The sequence below is a fragment of the Callorhinchus milii genome, unplaced genomic scaffold (assembly GCF_018977255.1).
Source record: "Callorhinchus milii isolate IMCB2004 unplaced genomic scaffold, IMCB_Cmil_1.0 Scaffold22, whole genome shotgun sequence".
Taxonomy (NCBI): domain Eukaryota; kingdom Metazoa; phylum Chordata; class Chondrichthyes; order Chimaeriformes; family Callorhinchidae; genus Callorhinchus; species Callorhinchus milii.
The window spans coordinates 3,618,940-3,638,407 of NW_024704763.1; the positions used below are offsets into that span (position 1 = coordinate 3,618,940).

Genomic DNA, 19,468 nt, shown 5'->3' on the forward strand with positions numbered 1-19,468 from the left:
GAGATACAATTTTATCACTATATCAAAATCCTCAGTTGAGAAGATAAAAGCAAATGCCTAAAAGTAACTTAGATAAATATTTTGAAGAGAAGATATAAAAGAGTACCGAGAAAGAGCAAGCATTAGAATCAGAGTAGATATCTCGACAATTTTCCAAGATGAATTGTTCTAACTTTTAATAAAACATTCTTAAAGGTTTTAATTTTCATGGACCAAATGACTTCTTACTGTTTTGTAATTTCTACAATGAGTTTGCATTCACAAGGCTCAGGTACTCATATAACTTATGTCCAGGAGCTCAAAGGACAGATGCACTGACACTAGGCCCCTAGTCACTAGGACTAGGTTCCAATTGAATTTCTCCCTCATCCAGCTAACATTCCCATGCCCTCCACATCAAATGTTTTTACACTACAATGGTTTTTAGAATGCAATAACAATCTATTTGATAAGAACGCCCATATAATGTTGAAAATTCCTAAAGGGAACTGTTGCCGGGTGTAAAGATGTGTATGCCAATACAACAGCCAATTTTCACACAGCCAGGTCCCACAAACAGCCATAAAATGAATGTCCAATTTATCTAGAGAATCGTTAGCTTGGACACTGGGATAAACAATTTTTGAAATGTGTCCCGGGATCTTTAACAATCATCGCAACAGGTAAATGGGACCTCAGTTTAATGTCACAAGCAAAGTACAGCACCTCCAACAATCCTTATGTGGGGCTTGAACCTTTCCAACCTAGAGGTGAGACTGTTACCAACTGGGCCCAGTTGATGCAATGAGCCTTTTGAATTAAAAAATAGCATCACTTTGTGGATAATAATATTAACTTTTTAAATAACTATCAAAAAGGAATTGCTGAATGTAGCGTGGGGCCATTCAGACCAGAATGTCACAAGGTCAATTCCTAGTCTATGCTGAGTGTTCTGATCTCAACCAGAGTAGGAGTAGAGATGCTGCAATTAGCTTAAGCACCGCTACATTAAGTGGGTAGGATGGTGGGAAGTGAACCAAGGTTCCCACTCCTGAATGGCATTGCCCACTGCTGTAAATGGTGAACATGCAGATACTGATGAAAACAGGATCAGCCTCAACTATAATCTCTCTCCCCCACCAATCACCACCATTTAAACAGTGTGTGGGAACAGTATCTCAATCTCAATTATGATTTATCTTCCCCCACCCCCATTTAAAAGCCCTGTTGATACCCACTACCTTGGCTCACGCATGACAAATGACCACTTGAGTGAGGTATTGGGTAACACAGCACCAGTAGAGGTGGAGGAAAAGAGAGAAAAATACTTTCACTGCCTCCTGCCAACTTAAACCTAGGTGAACATAGGCTGTTATAAACAGACCTTTTGGAAATAAATCCCTGTTCTCCTTCAGCGCCCCTACCCCACCCCCATCAAAGCACTTGCATTGAACTGTTATTTGATATTGTGCAAGATTTGAGACATGTGACATATTCAGGGCCAAGATACAATATAAACAGTAACTACAACAAATCGAGTGAAACAAAACAATATGATTCATCAAGCAAATGGGGAAGCTGATCTGGATTTTTCAAGAACCTATTTACAGCAAAAGTACAAATTTGCATACAGCAAAAACACCAGAAATAAGTTACACACAGCTTGAGAAGAATGAATTGAGTTATACCTCAGATATCGCAAAACATGGGCTGTTCTGACCAATAACTACATTAACTACAGCTCAATCACGTGGTGGTGATGGGGGGAGGAGGGGGGAAGAAACTCTGACGAGGTGAGGTTTCCCAGATAAAGGGAGAAGGAAGTAACTGTAACAAAAATATATCTGGCCTAGATTTTTAACACTATATCTCAACCACCAGTATTCAGCACCAATTCTAATACTTCCATCTCTAATAATTTCAAATTCCTGATTAGAAATGTGAGGGGAGAAGTAAATAAAGGGGAATGAACAGCGATATAGATTTCTGCAGAAATTTTTGGGAGTCAGGTATCTGACACGTGTGGACACCAAGCTTAAGAGTATGCAAAGCAGATAGGAGTTCCACACATGCATGTGACTTACGCATTGAAATTTCACTGTGTCTGGAATGCAATGCGCACTCTCTCTCTGGAGGGACGAAGCCTGCTTAGCTAATTTCAGAACGTATTAGGCATCGTATTGCATTGTATTAGGCACAGACTGTATTTGGCTACTTCTTGAAAGTAACCAGCTAAAAACACATAGCTCGCCATTGTGAGCATTATCTGGCAAGCTTCCTGCTGGCTGATCAGCTATGTCATCCTTATTTATCCGTTAAGTTTGCAGGTTTAACAAAAGCTCAACGGGAAGAATCCCTGGCCCCCCAACGATTGGTCTGTCCCTCCAAGTCCTGTCATCGAGCCAGACCGACTGGTTTGTCATCAGATGTGCCCTGTAGCACTGCAGACCTGTCTGGCTCATCCAAAATATTGTGCCTCAGACAATGCACCGGAGTGTGTCATCCTAGACTGAGCTCTAGTCCTGATGCAGCGCTCGAATCCACAAACCTTCTGTCTCAAAAGCGAGGGTGCTACGAACTGAGCCAGGCTGACGTACAAATTAATCACACACCACTCTTCAGCCTAGGAACGTAATTTGACTTACGCTTGGCCTTGATGTAGAACATCACTGGCTCAGTCCAAGATCCATTTCCCGAGAGGGAGGTGGCTCTGACCTCCGCGGTGTAATTGCCGGGGCTGAGACGGTCCAGTTTACAGCCACCATTGTGGATCTTGTATTGTGGTCTGGAAACACATTTTTGTTGGACCTATGGGACACAAAAGACAGCTTTGGAAAACAAGAAAGAGACATGAAAGGTACAGATTGACTCATGGACTTAACCATATACAGAATTTTGGAAAAATCTTTAATTCAGTCTCAATTTGGAGCCGACCAAATAAAATCTGAACTGAAGAATTTTCCAAAATGCTGCAGGATCTTTGGCAAACAGAAGAATTTGGTCCAGCAGAGAGGGCTTCAAAGTCTGGTCTGCTGATGAAACAATGAGCTGATAACTGTCACTGGAGAATATTTTTGTGCTTGGACAGCTCAATCAATAGTTGGCACTTGGAGATGTGAATAATTCAGTATAACATTGAAATAGTCCTCGAGCTTCTACACTCCCTCTGGTCAACATTTTAACAACATTAGACCTGAAATTAAAAGGCCCCACCCTCGCCCGGCTCCACTGGCTCCCCATCACTCTGAGGATATTCTACACTTACCTCGTTGTCCCCGCGGTTATACTTCACTTCGTACATCAGGATGAGTCCATTTGGATCGACTGGTTCTGGCCACTTAATGTAAACGCTATTTTCATCATCTCCAGCCTCCCAGATCACTGGTCCAGGTATATTGTCAGATTTATCTGTAATAAAAGGGCAAATGTAACCATATAACTTTCCTCTGATTTTGTATTTTAAAACTTTCTTGCAATTTTTGTCTCTTCTGTGGTATTTAACCCAAATCCAACAAAACCCTACTCTACCTGCTGGCATGGTCCTCGCAAACACAAACGTGGAAACACTGCAGCCCAGTTTCAGAGCCTCGTGGTTGCAGGCGTGAATGTCTACACGATACATGGTGAAATGACGTAGGTTTGAAATCACAGTCCTGTCCTTTAACCAGACTTTGGTCTCATAGAAAGGGTAGTCTTGCTTCCTCTCAGAGTCTGAATGGTTAGCGGTATGCTCAGCCGTGTTATTAACCGGTAACGTGGCATTTGCCACTCCAAAGGTGTCCCTGCGTTTACGGAACGGCCTGTAGTAGAAATCAGAAAGCAAAGTTAGGTAAAGAGAAAGCAGGAGAGAGAGAGGGAGAGAGAATCACAGAGAGAGCATAAAAAAGGAAACAATCGGAAGCATGATAGCAACAACCGCAACTTGCATTTATGTAGTGCCTTCCACGGGTCCCGGAACATTTACTACAACAGAGCACGAAAGGAACTTAACCCATCCTGGGTGGAAATGGGAGGGGCAGGTCTGCCTATGTTTCTCAGCACCAGCAACTCCCATCTTGATGAGCACAAATTCAATTGGTACCTTTCAATAAATTATTCAGTGTCACATGATTGATTGCACATTACCGCACAACTAACATATGTAAGAAATATTAGAAAAAATGTCTTCACACAGAGGGTGCATGAAATGTAGAATTCTCTGCCAAGAGCAGTAGCTACGTCCATTTTGAAAAATGAAATGAAGAATATTTATGGGGTGGGGGTTGGGGGGGAGATAACAAGCAAGAGAGGGGATTAGAAGAGGCGGCTACACAGAGCAAAACACCAGCACAGACTTAATGGGCTTCTGAATGGCTTGTTTGTGTGCTGTAACATTCTATAATAAGTGGGAGTACTAGCAAATGAGTGAATTTATTTGCACTTAGGCCTGCAGGGAAATAGACTAATGATACAGTACTTGTGGATAAAGACAGCTCTATTCATTCGAGAGAAAAAAGGTCTCTTTCCGAAGGTAATGTTGTATTCTGGGTGACGTTGACCCGTTATGATTATCATGACTCGTTTTAGACGATTAACGTTTAAGAAACTTGGTCACTGTGGAGCACTGTAGTCACCAAATATAGTCTAGACATTCTCACCGATAAATTATGATGTTGACTTGCCAATCGGTAAATTTACCGACCTTGGTGAGTGATCGTGTCCAGATGGTCGCATGCTTGCCAGCACTAAGCTTTGGAAGTTTCTCCTCCTTCCCCCCAGTACACTACGTGGGGTGGGGTTGGGGGGGGGGGGGGGGGGAGTGGGTGGCAACTAACCCGAAATATCAAACAAAGAGCTGAGGCTAATACAGAGGTTTAGACACTGCACAGTGTAAGCAGTGAACCAACATCATGGCATTTTGAAGGACCTTTCAATGAAAGGCCTAATTGAAGACGTTCTATACTGTGCCGGTTTGATTGCTTCAGCATCAAAGGTGATTTGATGAACATTTAATCTTTTGTTAAAATCTGCAATCTATGACACAACTTTAGGTGGGAATGATTCAGTGCAAAACATGAACCATGTGCTATATGGACAATAAGCAATCCGGACATTGCATAATTAATTCCATAAACTTGGATTCTCTGGAGTGTTTAGGTTACTTAATATCTGTTCATTAAATACTTTCAAGTTCCCGAGTGAATTTATCCAGTGCATAGTTGAGCCGCACAGACTGGGAAAGCCCCAGGATTGATCCTCAGTCTGAATGAGCTAGCAGTTGGGGCTGCAATTATAAAAATCCTTGCATTTGATGTAGTGCCTAAAGTCTCAAAATACTTTATAGCAATTGACCAATTTATCTTGAGGATTGCTGGCCAGGACACCAGGAGAAACTCACTCTTCGTTTTGAATTGTGTAACATTATCTTTTAACATGTTTCGGAACTGGCAGTTGGACCTCGGTTTTAATGTCTCTGTTGGAGGATGGCACCTCTGACAATGCAACACTATACTGGACTATCAGCCTCGACTGAGCCCAAAGTCTAAATAATAATAATAATCCTTACATTTGATATAGCGCCTTATCACACCATCTCAAAGCGTCCCATTGACCCAGAGTTCTGTTAAGGGCATATAAGAGCAATTTGCAGCCCACTCCAGAACAACATCCTTTCAATTCCTTTGATCATTTTTGTACCATTATTTTCAATGAATGCTTTTTCTTAGAAAGTGAAAGCAGCTTTTCCTAAGAGACTAATTCCTTTTTTGAAAAAAGTCCTGTTGGCTGCAGCTCTAAAGGAAGGGAATTCCTTGCCTTTTCCTTAACAGCTTTTTGGCAAGGTGCTTCCTTGTACAGGCAGACCAGGGGAGCTGTGTTTACAGCATTGAGCTTATTCAAAGCTCATCCCCCGCTTCATCAATATATAGGGGAGGGAGAGTCTGAGGTAATGTTCCGTATGCCTCAGAGACCTGGATTCAAAAGACGACCCACTCCGTCTAAAATACTGTTTGCCATGTTGCACGTTTACAAATTATCTGATTTTGTCTATTTATTTTTGAAGTGACTTCCACTCCTGATAATGCTGTTCTGAGGATAACAGGTAATGAAAAAGTGCATGAGGATCTATTTCAACATGTTTCCTTCCCACCCGCCACGCAATGAATAAATACCTTGGCATGAAGATCGAGTTGTGCAGAAAATTCTCAAACATCTTCTGGAACATGACTTCCTCCGCCTCAGCGTCTAGTTCGGCCTGGGTTTTTGGGCACATGCAGCATAGTCCTTGGCCAACTTTCTCCGACTCTTTGGAATGGGATTCATCATCCAGGTCGATCGTCCCTACAGCTGGATGTCTATTTGGCAGCTTCAGACCTGGAGCAAGGATAGCACCGACTGAGTCAAACCAGTGCTGTTTATTTCAATCTGTAAAAGCTACATCAGTTTCCAGGTCCATGGAAGAAAGAAGATTTTGCCTCCTTCCAGAACTATTCTCAAGAAGTTAACAATTATCTTTGCATTTCACCGTAAAAGTAAAATGTCACAAAGCACGTCATAAATCATTTCTGTCAAGTACAGCAACTGTATATTTGTAGGAAAAAGCAGCAGATAATTTGCATACTGTCTGGCCTCACAAACAGCCATGAGGTGAATGATTAAGTTAGCTGGAGGATTGCTGTCCAGGACAACAGAAAATTCTCTCTCTTTTCCAATTGACTCACGAGATGTTTAATGCCTACTTTTAGACAGGACCGTGCATCTTATCCAAAAGGACAGTGCCTCTGATAAGGCAGTGCACCCCCAGGAATGTCCTGGTGTATCAACTTGGTTTGTGAGCTCAATCCCAAATAGGGACTTGAACCCCAAATCTGACACAGATGAAGTGTGCTATGAACTAAGCTAGATTCACAATGAATCTTGTTTTTGATCTAGTACTCTGTCAGGTCAAATCGGCTTGACAGATCGACACTAGAAAATAAAGATCTAATAAAACATATCTTAACTACAATTTTACTAAACTGTACTATTTTATTGAAGCCCATACTCTCCTACCTTTTCTCCATATTTGTTACTTTCCCAAGTATCTATCCACCATGCCATCCTGCCTGCCACCCTGCCCCCATTCTTTGGCTTTGCTGGTGGCATCACAGCTCATTCCTTTACCTTTGTGGCAGTAGTTGTGCTTGTAAAGCTCTACGTCCTCTGGTTGCTGCTGCCAACGCACCAAGTAATAAGTGATGTTCCCATTGGAAAAGGCAGGGGGTTTCCACTTCACCACCAGCTGGGTTGAGGAGTTGGACACAGACAGCACATCCAGAGGGACAGAGGGCGCTGGGGAATGTGTATGAAATATACATTATACACAGTGAAACTGTCACGGGTAAAAACAACCACCACTTAATTTTATATAGCGCCTTTCACATCTAGAGGATGTGAACTAACATCAGCTAGAGAGAATCCAGAATAAAGCAGCCAAATATTTCAAATTCATGACATTAACCCTCGACTCTAGCCTTCACTTTGGCTTGACAGACAGCTTTGTTCTTTACAGCGACTATTGTTCAAGGGCAAAGCCAGGCTGTGTGTGTGTGTGTGTGTGCAGTGGGGGTGGGGAGGGGGAATGTTTATGTAAATGCCACCTGAATTTATCCCAAGAATCCAGATAATATTGCAGGTTATTCAACATGCAGGGCATTAGAGGAGCAGCGACCCTGTCCTCATATGTTATCCGCTCACTCTCTTTTTCTACCAGCAGTCAATAAGCAGCGACCAGAAGCGATGTCTCCATGTTGATTGTTTTCTCCCACCCTAACCAAGGGAGGTATTCTAGCAGCGCTGCTGCCACCAAGACGGAGATCTGGTAATTTAGCAAGGATCCCTGCTGTCCTACTGGGCAAAGGTGTAGCCATTAAGGCATACAGACCACAGTGTTATCAGTTCTCCCACTGCTTTGCATTAAGTTATCTGATTGATGTCTGGCTGAGACATGATAATGGGCTTCCCCTTGCTTAAGAGTAGAAGGCAACAAACAGTCAGCCACCGTTTCAGCTCCTGGCCTCTCCTTGAAAGAGTACACAGATAAGGAATCAGATTTGGCCAGGATAGGCACAGGTTAAATCACCAACCCACCCTCATTATCTGGGCTTACATGCAAAAATGATCACTTGCACAAGGGACCAGAGGGAAGCTAGTTTCCATGGACTTGTAATGAAGGCACAGATTTTGCTGAGATACAACACAACAACAGCTTGACACCATACATGGGGGTGTTGGGGAGGTGACTGTACACAGTCAAAGACGTAGGCTTTTAGGCAGCTTTTAAAGGCTGATAGAGAGGGGGGTAAGATAGAGCGGCTGAGGTAAGGAGTTCCAGATGGTGCGAGGCATAATGACGAAACGCTTGGCTTCTGATAGTGGGGCAGAGGATGTGCTCGTGGCTAAGTGGAGCTGGGGAAGCCAGAGAGGAGGTCATTTGAAACATAAAGTCTGGAGGCACTGAAGGCGTGAAGGAGGGTTTCAGTAGCCTGAGTGTGGAGATAGAGAGGGACAAGGAGGAGAAGGGAAATAGATGGTGAACCCAAGAGAAAATTGTCCAAAAATCCAGCTGATTATTCTGGTGAAATGGCACTAATTTAAAGCTACTTCTTGGCCCAGTACAATGGTCAGTTACCAGAAGCGTTTGTTTTCACATAGATGATTTCACTCTTTGCCCCGTGGTTACGTCCATCTTCGGAGGTGGTGAGAGTGATGGCTTTGACAAAGATGGCATACTGAGTCCAAGGCTTCAGATTTTGCAAGTAGACTCCTGGCTCCTGGGTTTTGCTCTTGGGAAGATCTACATCCACCATGCTCCAGCTATTGGAGCCACAGGCATCCTGTCCATCATACTCTGTCAAATTTTGAAAGGGACTGGTGGAGGTGGGGGTGAGGAGAAATGGGAAAGAGAATACACTGTAAATGTTATTAAAAAGAAATAAAAGGAACTTCCAGCAATCTTTCACAAAAATCCATGAGATCAGGTGTGGAGGATATTGGGCAGGACACAAGGGAAAAAACTCTATTCTCTTAAAAAAGAATGCAGAAAATCTGGCTTCAGATTTGAAGCCGGCTGAATTTAAGATTTTTTTTAAAATTCAACACAATCTTATATTTTAAAGAAAATGGTGTAAAGTCAAGACCCTAACGTAATTTGATCTTGATGAATAAGCTTTGTATTACTGAGGTATGTACATAATTGAATTGGTATAAGAATTTCACAAGCCAATGTCATGTCTTACTCAACTCCTTGTACCTCCACTGAGAGGCAAGGCAGGTTTAATGCTGATCCTATGCAAAGAAAACCCTGCAAGCCCACCCCACTTCCCTGTGTAAACACGTTAACCCCCAACACTAGAAACAAGATAACCCAATAAGTTAATCTACGCAAATACTGGGTTACCAATTCAGTAATTGGTAGCCTAGATCATGCATCTGGGTTTGAATATAAACGGGGGCCTGGTTACCATGATCCTAGTAAGCACAGTACTCACGCTTCCTTGTAGTACACTATGAAGCTGATGAGGTCTCTGTAATCTGGAGGACGATAATGTTCCCATTTCAGTAATATTCTGTTCTTGGCTGTGATATTATCCGTGAACTTAAGAATGTGGCTTTCACCTGGTAAACATGGGAGGGAAAATATTGTTTTACCAGAGTTTTAAAACTCAAGAAGTGATTTCTAATATTACAAACTCCTGGACTTGGACTGTTCATGCAGGACATGACCTATGAGGAGTAAAATTTCTGTTGGTGTTCTGTACGGTATTCTGCATCACAACTTTTGCTAATGGGATTTTCTACTTCATACACAAACATAAAGGAGAAAATCCCATTAGTGGTCATCATCATCAATGATGCAACACGGAATGCCAAATAGAATTTCAACCCTCACCATCTGAAAAACTGACATAAGCATTTAGAGCTTGAACCAATAACCTTCTGGCCCAAAGGTGATAATACCACACACACCAAAGATTTTAAACACATGACTTTAAAATAATCAGTGATTTAAGAGATTTTGTACCACTGGGTACAGTGGTATCACTCACATGAAGCCCGGTCTCCATTAGTCCTATCCTGGTTGTCATTCGTGCCCTGTCTCCCCTTCACACCAGTGACCTCCTCCATACGGGAGATCTCCGACCGGCACAGCTTTTGATTGAAAGCGAAGTATATCTTGCCCTGTTTGATCGTCAGGTTATGACGGCTCCAGTCCCACAGCTGCTGCAAGTTCTGATTGTGCAGCACAAAGAAAGAGTAGTTCCTGGACAAGGAAGGAAGTCTGATTAGACCAAAAGCTGTACATTGTTATGCTGGTTTCATTCAGAGGCTCCAGAATGGAACTTTCCAGTGAAATTAGCAAAGAAAGAATTAGTACCTATTTCACAGAAAGTGCTTCACAATAATTAGTGTCACAAGCAGCGATTGTTTTTTGTAGGCAAAATCAGCAGACAGACAGCAAGGTTCAACAACAGCTATGAAATGAATGATCAATTTAGCAGAAGGCTTGTGGGCTGCATCTCTAGAAGAAGCTCTTTTCTTTATCCAATAGTCTCAATGGGTCTGTAACATCCATTTAAAACAACAGAAATTGCACACTAGAAATATTCAACACTGCATTTGAAGGATGCCACTTTCAACAACGACTGGAGTGTACTGGAGTGTCAGCCAAGAACACAAGTTCAAGTCCTGCTTGTGGGATTTGAACCCACAATCTTAGAAGCAAGAGTACGAACAACTGAGCCAAATTGATACCCGTTACCATTGGTATAAGAGGAAGGTAACTCGGTACATTCTGTAGAATAAAGGGACGGAGAGGTAGGGTAAGAATGCAAATGAATGTCTATCAAAGAAGGACAGACTCATTGAGGTTAACGGCCTTTTCTTAAACTTTGAGTTCTAAACAAATGTCACCATTGATACAAGGCTGCGGTAATCTCATATTATTCCAATAATAATCCCTCCAAAACAAAAACAATAATAAATTGGTCATTTTCGATCCATGACTGTTTGTGGGACACTGCTGTGCGCAATTGGCTGCCACGTTTCGCCCACAAATATACGGTCAGTTCACTTTACAACATATTCTGTGAAGCACTTTTAGAAGACGTGAAAAGCGCTATATGAAATGCAAGGATTATTATTATTATTATTTTAAACACTGCAGCATTGCTTTCCAAAGGATTCCAAAGTTTAGCTCACTAATCTTACCAATTAATTATGTACATTAAAGTATGGCAACAGCGTACTGTGGTCATTTTGTGAACCATGAAACGGCAAGTATTGATCACAGTCACATAATCTTGCACTACAAGAATTTTGTAGCTCTAGTGTCAGCTCCCGATACAGTGACTTAAGATACAGATTCTTGTTTTGCATAGGATGGGCAGTGTTAAATAGACAGCTTCTATTGAAAAAAAAGGAAATCCCTTCCTTAATGGAAGCTATCAATCGTAGCCTTGGCTGTTTCCGACCATCGAAGTTCTAGTTCTAGATTTTCTATCGTTGCAGTGTTCAAACATGTAAAGAATTGCCCTTTTAAACATTTAACTTAAAAGCACAGCCTCCTATGAGAACAATCTTTCGCTCTCCAATCCCAATAATAATAATAATAATCCTTGCATTTGATATAGCGCTTTTCACGTCTTCTAGACGTCCCAAAGCGCTTCACAGAACACACTGTAAAGTGAATTGACTGTATATTTGGTGGGCGAACGCGGCAGCCAATTGCGCACAGCAATGTCCCACAAATCGTAGATTGAAAATGAACAATTTATTATTGTTTTTGGTTTTGGAGGGATTATTATTAGGCATGTGGAGTACGGAAACTTGCCCAAGGTTTCGCCCTGCCTGGAATTGAACTCAGGTCTCTCACTTTCAAAGTGAGTGCTCTAATCACTGAGCTACAGGTCTCCACAATAGGATTTTATACTCAACAGTGAAGGGTTTTCAATCAATCAGTTGGTATAGCTATAAATTAACTTTTTTGTTCTGTATAAACCATTTGACTGTACAAACTAGTACTTTTGTTTCATTGCAAATGCCCATAAATCTAGTACATTGCAGTGTTGGGTGAGCCTCATCATATCAAAAGTGTATTAGATCTGCCGCTCTGCACTTTTAAAAGGTAATTGACAATGGCCTTGGATATGGTAAATTGTTCTTTCCTTCACCTCCTTTCTCTGGATTAGATGCCTTAACTCTTCTGCTCAACATCCAAGATTCACTTTGGCCACACACCCATTATCTGGCTCCTTCATCTTGATATTTGCTACTTTTCAAACTTCTTTCCAAGAATAATTTAGGAGTTAATCAAAAGAGAGAAGGAATTACTTGCAAACAAGTTTTGTTGTTTTTTTTTAAATCGGCCAACGCAAAAAAGACCAGATGCAAATGTAATTGTTTCCAGATGGCCAACAATACGGATAAACCTTGTTTACAGAAGGAACACAGCATCTGTGAGAGAATGTCAATTCTGAAGTTTAGGCACAACCATGTAGATCCCTTTCCCATTTTGGGTGCCCTGTGACATCACCAAATACTCACTGTGTAATGACAGCAGAGTGAATGAATCCTTTGCTCTGTCCCCAATGACGTCTCTCAGACACATTAAAAGAGCATCCCCTACTACCGTCAGTGTCATATTTGCACTTGCCCACATGCCTTTCTTTACCAGATTGATTAGCAACGTAACACAAGGTCCCAAATTACATGCACAAATTGTACTAACACTAAGTTATAAAGTGCATATGGACCAGAAAACAATTCAGTCCTTCGTACAGTATTTTGTGGTATTTTGCATGTGGCACAAAATGACTGATGCCCAGGTCCGTGCCACAAGGAGCAAAATAATCCTAGGGTTCAGGACATTACAAACCCTTGTGGAGGCACAAAGAACCCCTTGAGTGGGTTGTGCCCTTATCAGACAATTGTTATTCTATATGGAGAACTCTCAAGGGTTCGTCACTACTATCACCATCAGACCACCATAGTATTTTTTCCCTCAAACTGAACATCTTGCGACACTGGCTGTGCAATAAAGAGTCTTGAAACTGAATATTTCAAAACCAAAGTGAACAGACAGTCAAACTGACTTCATCTTTCCTATGACCTTGACCAGTCATCAGACTCCTTCCAGCAAGGTTTGCACACTTTGCCTCACAACGATTCCATTTACTGCACAACATTTTCTCTTCAATTTTGGCCTTACATTGATACATTTTTCTATTCCCCTTTGAATATTCCAACTATCTTGCCATGATGTAAACGCAGAATTATTTTTACTTCATAGAGTAAAAATGTACTTCCCTTCGTTCTGATTCACTTGAACAGCTGTAGCTTTCTCCCTTCCTCTTTTCATCTACCAATGTTCGGTTTCTTCCTCCCCCCCACCCCACTCCAGACATCCCTGAGTAGTGCTGGATCCATGGGTATTGGGCACAATTCAGTGTCTCACCTACATGGGTGATCTTCATGTGTGAGCTGCGACGGCAAGACTCAGCAGGTTTTTAGATAAAACCCAACCTGTACATATCCCCGGGGAGAGTACCATCTATTAATCGTGGTTCATTTTCCCTCACCCTAACCCAGGGACTGTCATGCTACTTGTGACCTTAGCTGAGATGAGCAAATTTGCTGCAGACTCAAGACTTGAATTTGCAATTCTTTCGACTTCATGCCTTGTTACCCACATGTCACAAGAGCAACATTTTTCAACGCTTTTTACGCAAAATGCAGCAGCACTTGGATTTGCTACATTTAGAATTTCTGGGAACATATACTATTGAATTCCACCACGAGAACCAGAAATGCTCCTTCTAGATACTCACCCTTCAGTTTGTTCTTCCCCATTGATATAGCGCAAACTCTTGAAGAAAGAGAGTGACACGAGGGCGTATGAATGTCGGATTTTTACATATCCGGTAATGGTTTCTATCAGCCCGAGATTGGCCTCCAGCTCAGCAGCTATATTATCTGGGAAAGAAAGACAAGCTAAATTTTGGTTCTTAAATACAGGCCGCTTCCTGTCTGTTTTATCATTCGGAAGCGCTCAGCGGGTTTGAAACTGCATTTTAGGAAGTGGCCATTCAGTCCACTGAACCTTTTTTCGTACAAGCTTTTGCATTTGACTTGTGCTAATGACTAATTTCCTGCATTTTCCTTGTAATCTTTTATATTTCCCAAGCTTGTGGCAGCTAACTGCCTGCGTCCACAGTAAGGGGTGCATAAGAAAGCCAGCGGCTGATACGCAGCGCATACAGAAGCAGTGACTGTCTGTTGTACCATGGCTGTGATTTTACGGGCCCCAAATACCGCTATAAGCAGGACTCTCCTGAAATTAGCTTTATTGACAAGCTAATGGCTGAATTTCTGAGATTCTATGAGCTGATGTTGATCATTTCTGGCTTGATGGCCATCATGAAGGAAAACAATTTATCTCCCCAAACCCATCCTCAACAACACCATGGAGCCGACATCAAATTTTGCCAAAAAAACAAGCGCTAGATTAAACACTGAATGCATGTCGAAAATATTAGAAAATAAACAAATAACTAACCCCAAAAATAAAAGTTTGCCAACTTACTTCCTCTCCGGATTGTGATAATCAAATTTCCATCAATGACAGTACATCCCTTCAGGTCCTGGGCAGCAGTGACAGAATCAATGGTCTTTGTATCCACTGAGCACACCTGGGGACACAGACCATCGCAAGGTGTGCAGATCATACTGAGAATGGAGGAGGAAACAACATAGATTATTCAGGTGGTGACATAGCCATCCTGGATGTTTACCTAATCTACTTATAATAATAATAATCCTTGCATTTGATATAGCGCTTTTCACGTCTTCTAGACGTCCCAAAGCGCTTCACAGAATATACTGTAAAGTGAATTGACTGTATATTTGTGGGCGAACGCGGCAGCCAATTATGCACAGCAATGTTCCACAAACAGTCGTAGATTGAAAATGACCAATTTATTATTGTTTTGTTTTTTTGGAGGGATTATTATTAGGTGTGTGGAGTAAGGAAACTTGCCCAAGGTTTCGCCCTGTCTGGAATTGAACTCAGGTCTCTCGCTTGCAAAGTGAGTGCTCTAACCACTGAGCTACAGGACTCCAGTGATATCACACCCTGTCATGTCATAATGATGCCTCAAATTACATATACTGTGACGTGGAGTGATTGTGAACGAATGCACCAGCCAATTTGTGCACAGCAATATCCCATAAATAGCTATGGAGTGATTGACCAATGTTACTTTATTTGGGGGATTGTTGGCCATGACACTCATATTGAGAGGGCAGTCACACGGAACCCCCCGGCTGCATCAATTTCAACAGCCATTAAAATATGAGACAAATATCGTGCCATCCATTAGATGGGACATTAAACCGAGGTCCAGTCTGCATGTTCAGGTGGATATTAAAGAACTCATGGCACCGTTCAAAAAGATGAGCTTCTCTCGGTGTCCTGGCCAACAATTTCCCACATAAAGTTAGTCATTCAATTCATAGCTGTTTGTGAGACACTATTGTGTGCAAATTGGCTCTCGTTATATCTACAAAATACACAGTCACTACACTTTGCATTAAAATCCTGTGATGTGCTTTGTTGTCCTCCTGACATGAAAAGTGCAACATTAAATGAAATTATTATTGGTGGAATCATTATTATTATAAGCCTTGTGTTGGTCACCAGTGAGTGATAAGAAGGAGGAACTCCTGCCCCTCACCCAGGAGCATGATTTCCATGGGCTGGAGACTGTTTGGGGTACGGAAAGAGGAAAATCAGGCAGGGTTCCCACTCCTGACCTCTAGCCAGAGATCTCCTTAGTGTAAAGAACATGTGTGTGGGTATCAAATGAGGACACATCAGGCTCGACTGCGATATCCCTGTCACACTCACATAGCTTGCCAATATGTGGCATCTAGAGCTGCACATGAAGAACTGTCACTTGAATGAGATATCGGAGGGTGTTTTCTGACATGAATTAAGGTCATGGAGAAAAAAATTAGCAAACAGCAATAAATCATTCTCGAAACCATTGTGACATCAAGATAGAGCGAAATAAAGTTCACACAAAAGTCCACGTTCAGCCTAGTTTACTTTGTGACCCTGTCAACTGATCGAAGGAAAGGTCATCATTCTGGTTGTCTAAATATCAGGATCCCTATGCACTGCCGCAGCTTCAAAGCCAAGCTTTAGGTTATCAGGTGTTTGTGTAGGTAGGGTAGCTCACTGCAGTGCACCCAGAGATTAGGCAGAATGAGGCAATGTCTCGGTTCCCATGGGAAATGTGTTGAAATGCCTTCACATGCTTTGGGGCAATAAGAAACAATTCTTTCTCAATTCTTTCCAGCAGCATTGCTTTGTGTGTGTGATGGTGCGTATGTGTGTTTATATATATAACGAACACATATACACACAAACATAAGAGAAACAGTGAAGAGCACAGGAAGTCTTTATCCTAATGTCGAAACACATCCTCAGTTGGATCTGTAATGTTTGTCGGGATCTATTCTGAGTATTGTTATCGGCAACAATATGTGATCAACATTCAAACAGTACAGCCTTTCCCTGACTGTGACAGCACTAACGAGCAGCATAAAATGTGAGAAGGGACATGGAATTTGTAACACGTTATAGCCCGATTTTTTGTAAAAAGAGAAAGAATGAGTTATATTTTTTGCCTTAAGAAAAGCTCTGAAAGAACATTTCTGCTATTTGATTTTTTTAAAAAAAGGACATCTTGTGTTCAAGGCAAATATCCGACATTTTGGGCATAAAGTCAACACAGAGTCTTTGGAAACAGGGCTTCGGTACAATTTGTGTGTGAAAGTTGGTAAAGGTCCCAGGTTTGATGCTTAGTGCGAGTTACTTGTTCACAACCACAGCAACAAAGAAAAGTGACAGGTAGGTGTCCTGATCACTGAGCAGTAAAGGGTGTGTGGTAGGTGAGCAGAGATACTTTGTTTGTGGGACACTGCTGTGTGCAATTGGCTCCCGCGTTTTGCCCACAGAATTCACAGTCAATCCACTTTACAATTTTTTCTGTGAAGCGCTTTGAGACGTCAAAATTACGTGATAAGCTGTATATCAAATGCCCCTGCCCACCATTCAAATAACCCTTTGACTCTTGAAGAATGGCCACTTGGACAAGGTACCAGAGACTGCTCAGCTTCCGTGGAATCATATCTTGGCAAAGGCACGGCATCAAGAGATGTGTAGAGAATATCAGAAAGCGGGGCAGGAGAGGGAGGATAAAGAGGCAGCTGGATTTATGCCAGAACACAGCGATAATTTATTGAGGTGAGCCGCTATTGTCTAAAGACAGATGGGCATCACAGAAGACAAAGCTGTGAGGAGCAGGCTATGGAGTTGATATGACAAACGATTAATTACCGAAATAAGAAACAAAACATTTCCGCAATTAATCATTAATAACCTGCTGGAGGTTTTAAGATGGAAATCAGGTTGCTCAGTAGTTGACCAATAAAAGCGGGGAAGAAGGGTGGGGGGGTGGGATCGAATGGAAACAATGGGACACAAAAGAGAAAAATATACTAAAGTATATGAAATATTAAAGTTATTAGCCTAGTGTTGAACTTGCACAAGACCTTAGCTAAGCCATTGTTGGAGTAGGATGTACAGTAGATTATAGGAAGGATTTTTAAAAAAGTAATAGAAAAGGGATCAGGTCACCCCTCAACCTCCTCAGTAGCTGTAAAGAAAACACTATGAAAAGGTTGAGAATTGACCAAATTGAGGTCTTCAGGATTACAAAGCCTTATGATAGGGTAGGTAGATTATCTCCAATGGTTAGTCAGCGAGTCAGTAATTAGAGGGCACAATTTTAAGATCATAACAAGAAAGAATAAAAGGGGAAGATAGAAAATATTTTGTTACACAGAAAATGTCTGGAATGTGGAACTGTGTCCTAAACCGCAAGTTGAAGCAGAGAATTTGTTTAAAAAAAAGAAATGGTTTGATTCTTCAAAGGAATAGGGGAGGGAACAGGAGCGTCTAGTGGTTCAGGAAAACAGAAATCCAGTGCTGACCTCATGTACTGAATGGCCTGTTACTGTGCTAACTCGCCCTACCTCAGCGATCTCCTGCTACCCTATTCCCCAGCCACTCCCTTTGCTCTGCCAGACATGCCTGATTCATACCCCCACCGGCTCTGCCTCACCATCAGGGGAACTTTCTGCCACTTTGCACCTGCCCTCTGGCACAGTCTTCCACCTCACCCCTACCGTCTCAGCTTTCAAAGCCAGTCTTTAGCCTCAGCCACACACACACACTCTCTCCTCCAGTCTTCTTTCCTGCTCAGCCTTTGTGAAGTGCTTTGTGACTCCTCTCTAAATAAGAAGGATCTTTCTATAACTGCAAATTACTGTAAGATCTTATGATTCCAGGCAAAGCTCATCATTTTATATTACTTCACATATTTGGACTCGGCTAGTGAATGTTCCCCTAACCTGCTGCCGTTGCGAGTGAATCCTGACGGACAGATGGGCAGACACTCTCCTTGGTGGATTGAGAACTGATCCTTGGGATTCTCTCCAGGGATTTTTGCACAAAATTCCTTGGTCACACAGCGCCAGCCTTCAAACTTGTAGGTCCCGGGAGGGCAGGTGGCCAGGCACTGGCCTTCGTGGTAGAGGTTGCGGCAGGCCACGCAGGCCCTGTTGTCATGGGTGGCTGTACAACTCCCCAGGCACTCTTCATGACAGCATTCGCCTTGGTCCGTGCAAGCACGCTTGCCACACTCCTTTGGGCACACTGCAAACAAACCATTCAAAACAAGTTAGAGGATGTCATTTTACATCAACATATATCACTTTGGCTCAAATGATAGCCATCTGCTATGCAGAGTACTACATTGCAGAGGGGGTAAAGAGGTAAAGAGGTGGGGGGGGGGTGGGGGAGGGGCGAGAAAGGATTTGCATTTTTAGATCACCTCATCTCTAAACGTTTCAAACCGCAAGTGCAGCGATTGTTTTTGTAGGCAAAGGCAACAGCGATTAGCACCAGTAATGTTGCTCAAACGAAGTGAATGATTGATTAATCCGAGGAGGATTGTTGGCGAGAATGCAGACGGAATCACCTTTTTTTCCCCCCCAATAGTGACAATAGGGATCTTTAATGCCACTTGGAAACGGGCAGAAAGGGGGGCCTCCATTTCACATCTCATCCAAAGAACACCTTTGAGAATGCAGTGCTCCCCCAGTGTCAGCCAGGACTGTGAACTTGAGTGTTCGAGTTCAATGATCACATTGACCATAAACACACATATATATACTATACACAGTGCACATACATTATGGTACATAAATAATGTCCGGTGAGGTCTTGGTATAATGCTTTCCACAAGTGAATAGCCTGCAAATGCTCCTTGGATATTAATGAATAACCAGTTGGACGAGGTATTGGAGGACATCTGGCATTTGTAAAACCCCAGCACCTTGAGGA

The 19,468-nt window shown here is 42.2% G+C and overlaps 1 protein-coding gene across 1 annotated transcript in view; it reads right to left on the reverse strand.

The window, feature by feature from the left end:
- Positions 1-19,468, reverse strand: part of igf1ra (insulin-like growth factor 1a receptor) — a 117,660-nt gene that overhangs the window by 12,420 nt on the left and 85,772 nt on the right. Inside the window, exons 4-14 of the mRNA XM_007908370.2 lie at positions 18,475-18,778; positions 14,579-14,721; positions 13,824-13,968; positions 10,044-10,258; positions 9,486-9,612; positions 8,627-8,865; positions 7,120-7,287; positions 6,129-6,330; positions 3,508-3,779; positions 3,245-3,387; positions 2,625-2,787 (exon numbers count right to left, since the gene is read on the reverse strand). Of these exons, the coding sequence (XP_007906561.1) occupies positions 2,625-2,787; positions 3,245-3,387; positions 3,508-3,779; positions 6,129-6,330; positions 7,120-7,287; positions 8,627-8,865; positions 9,486-9,612; positions 10,044-10,258; positions 13,824-13,968; positions 14,579-14,721; positions 18,475-18,778 (2,121 nt within the window). The remainder of the gene's footprint in view (positions 1-2,624; positions 2,788-3,244; positions 3,388-3,507; positions 3,780-6,128; positions 6,331-7,119; positions 7,288-8,626; positions 8,866-9,485; positions 9,613-10,043; positions 10,259-13,823; positions 13,969-14,578; positions 14,722-18,474; positions 18,779-19,468) is intronic.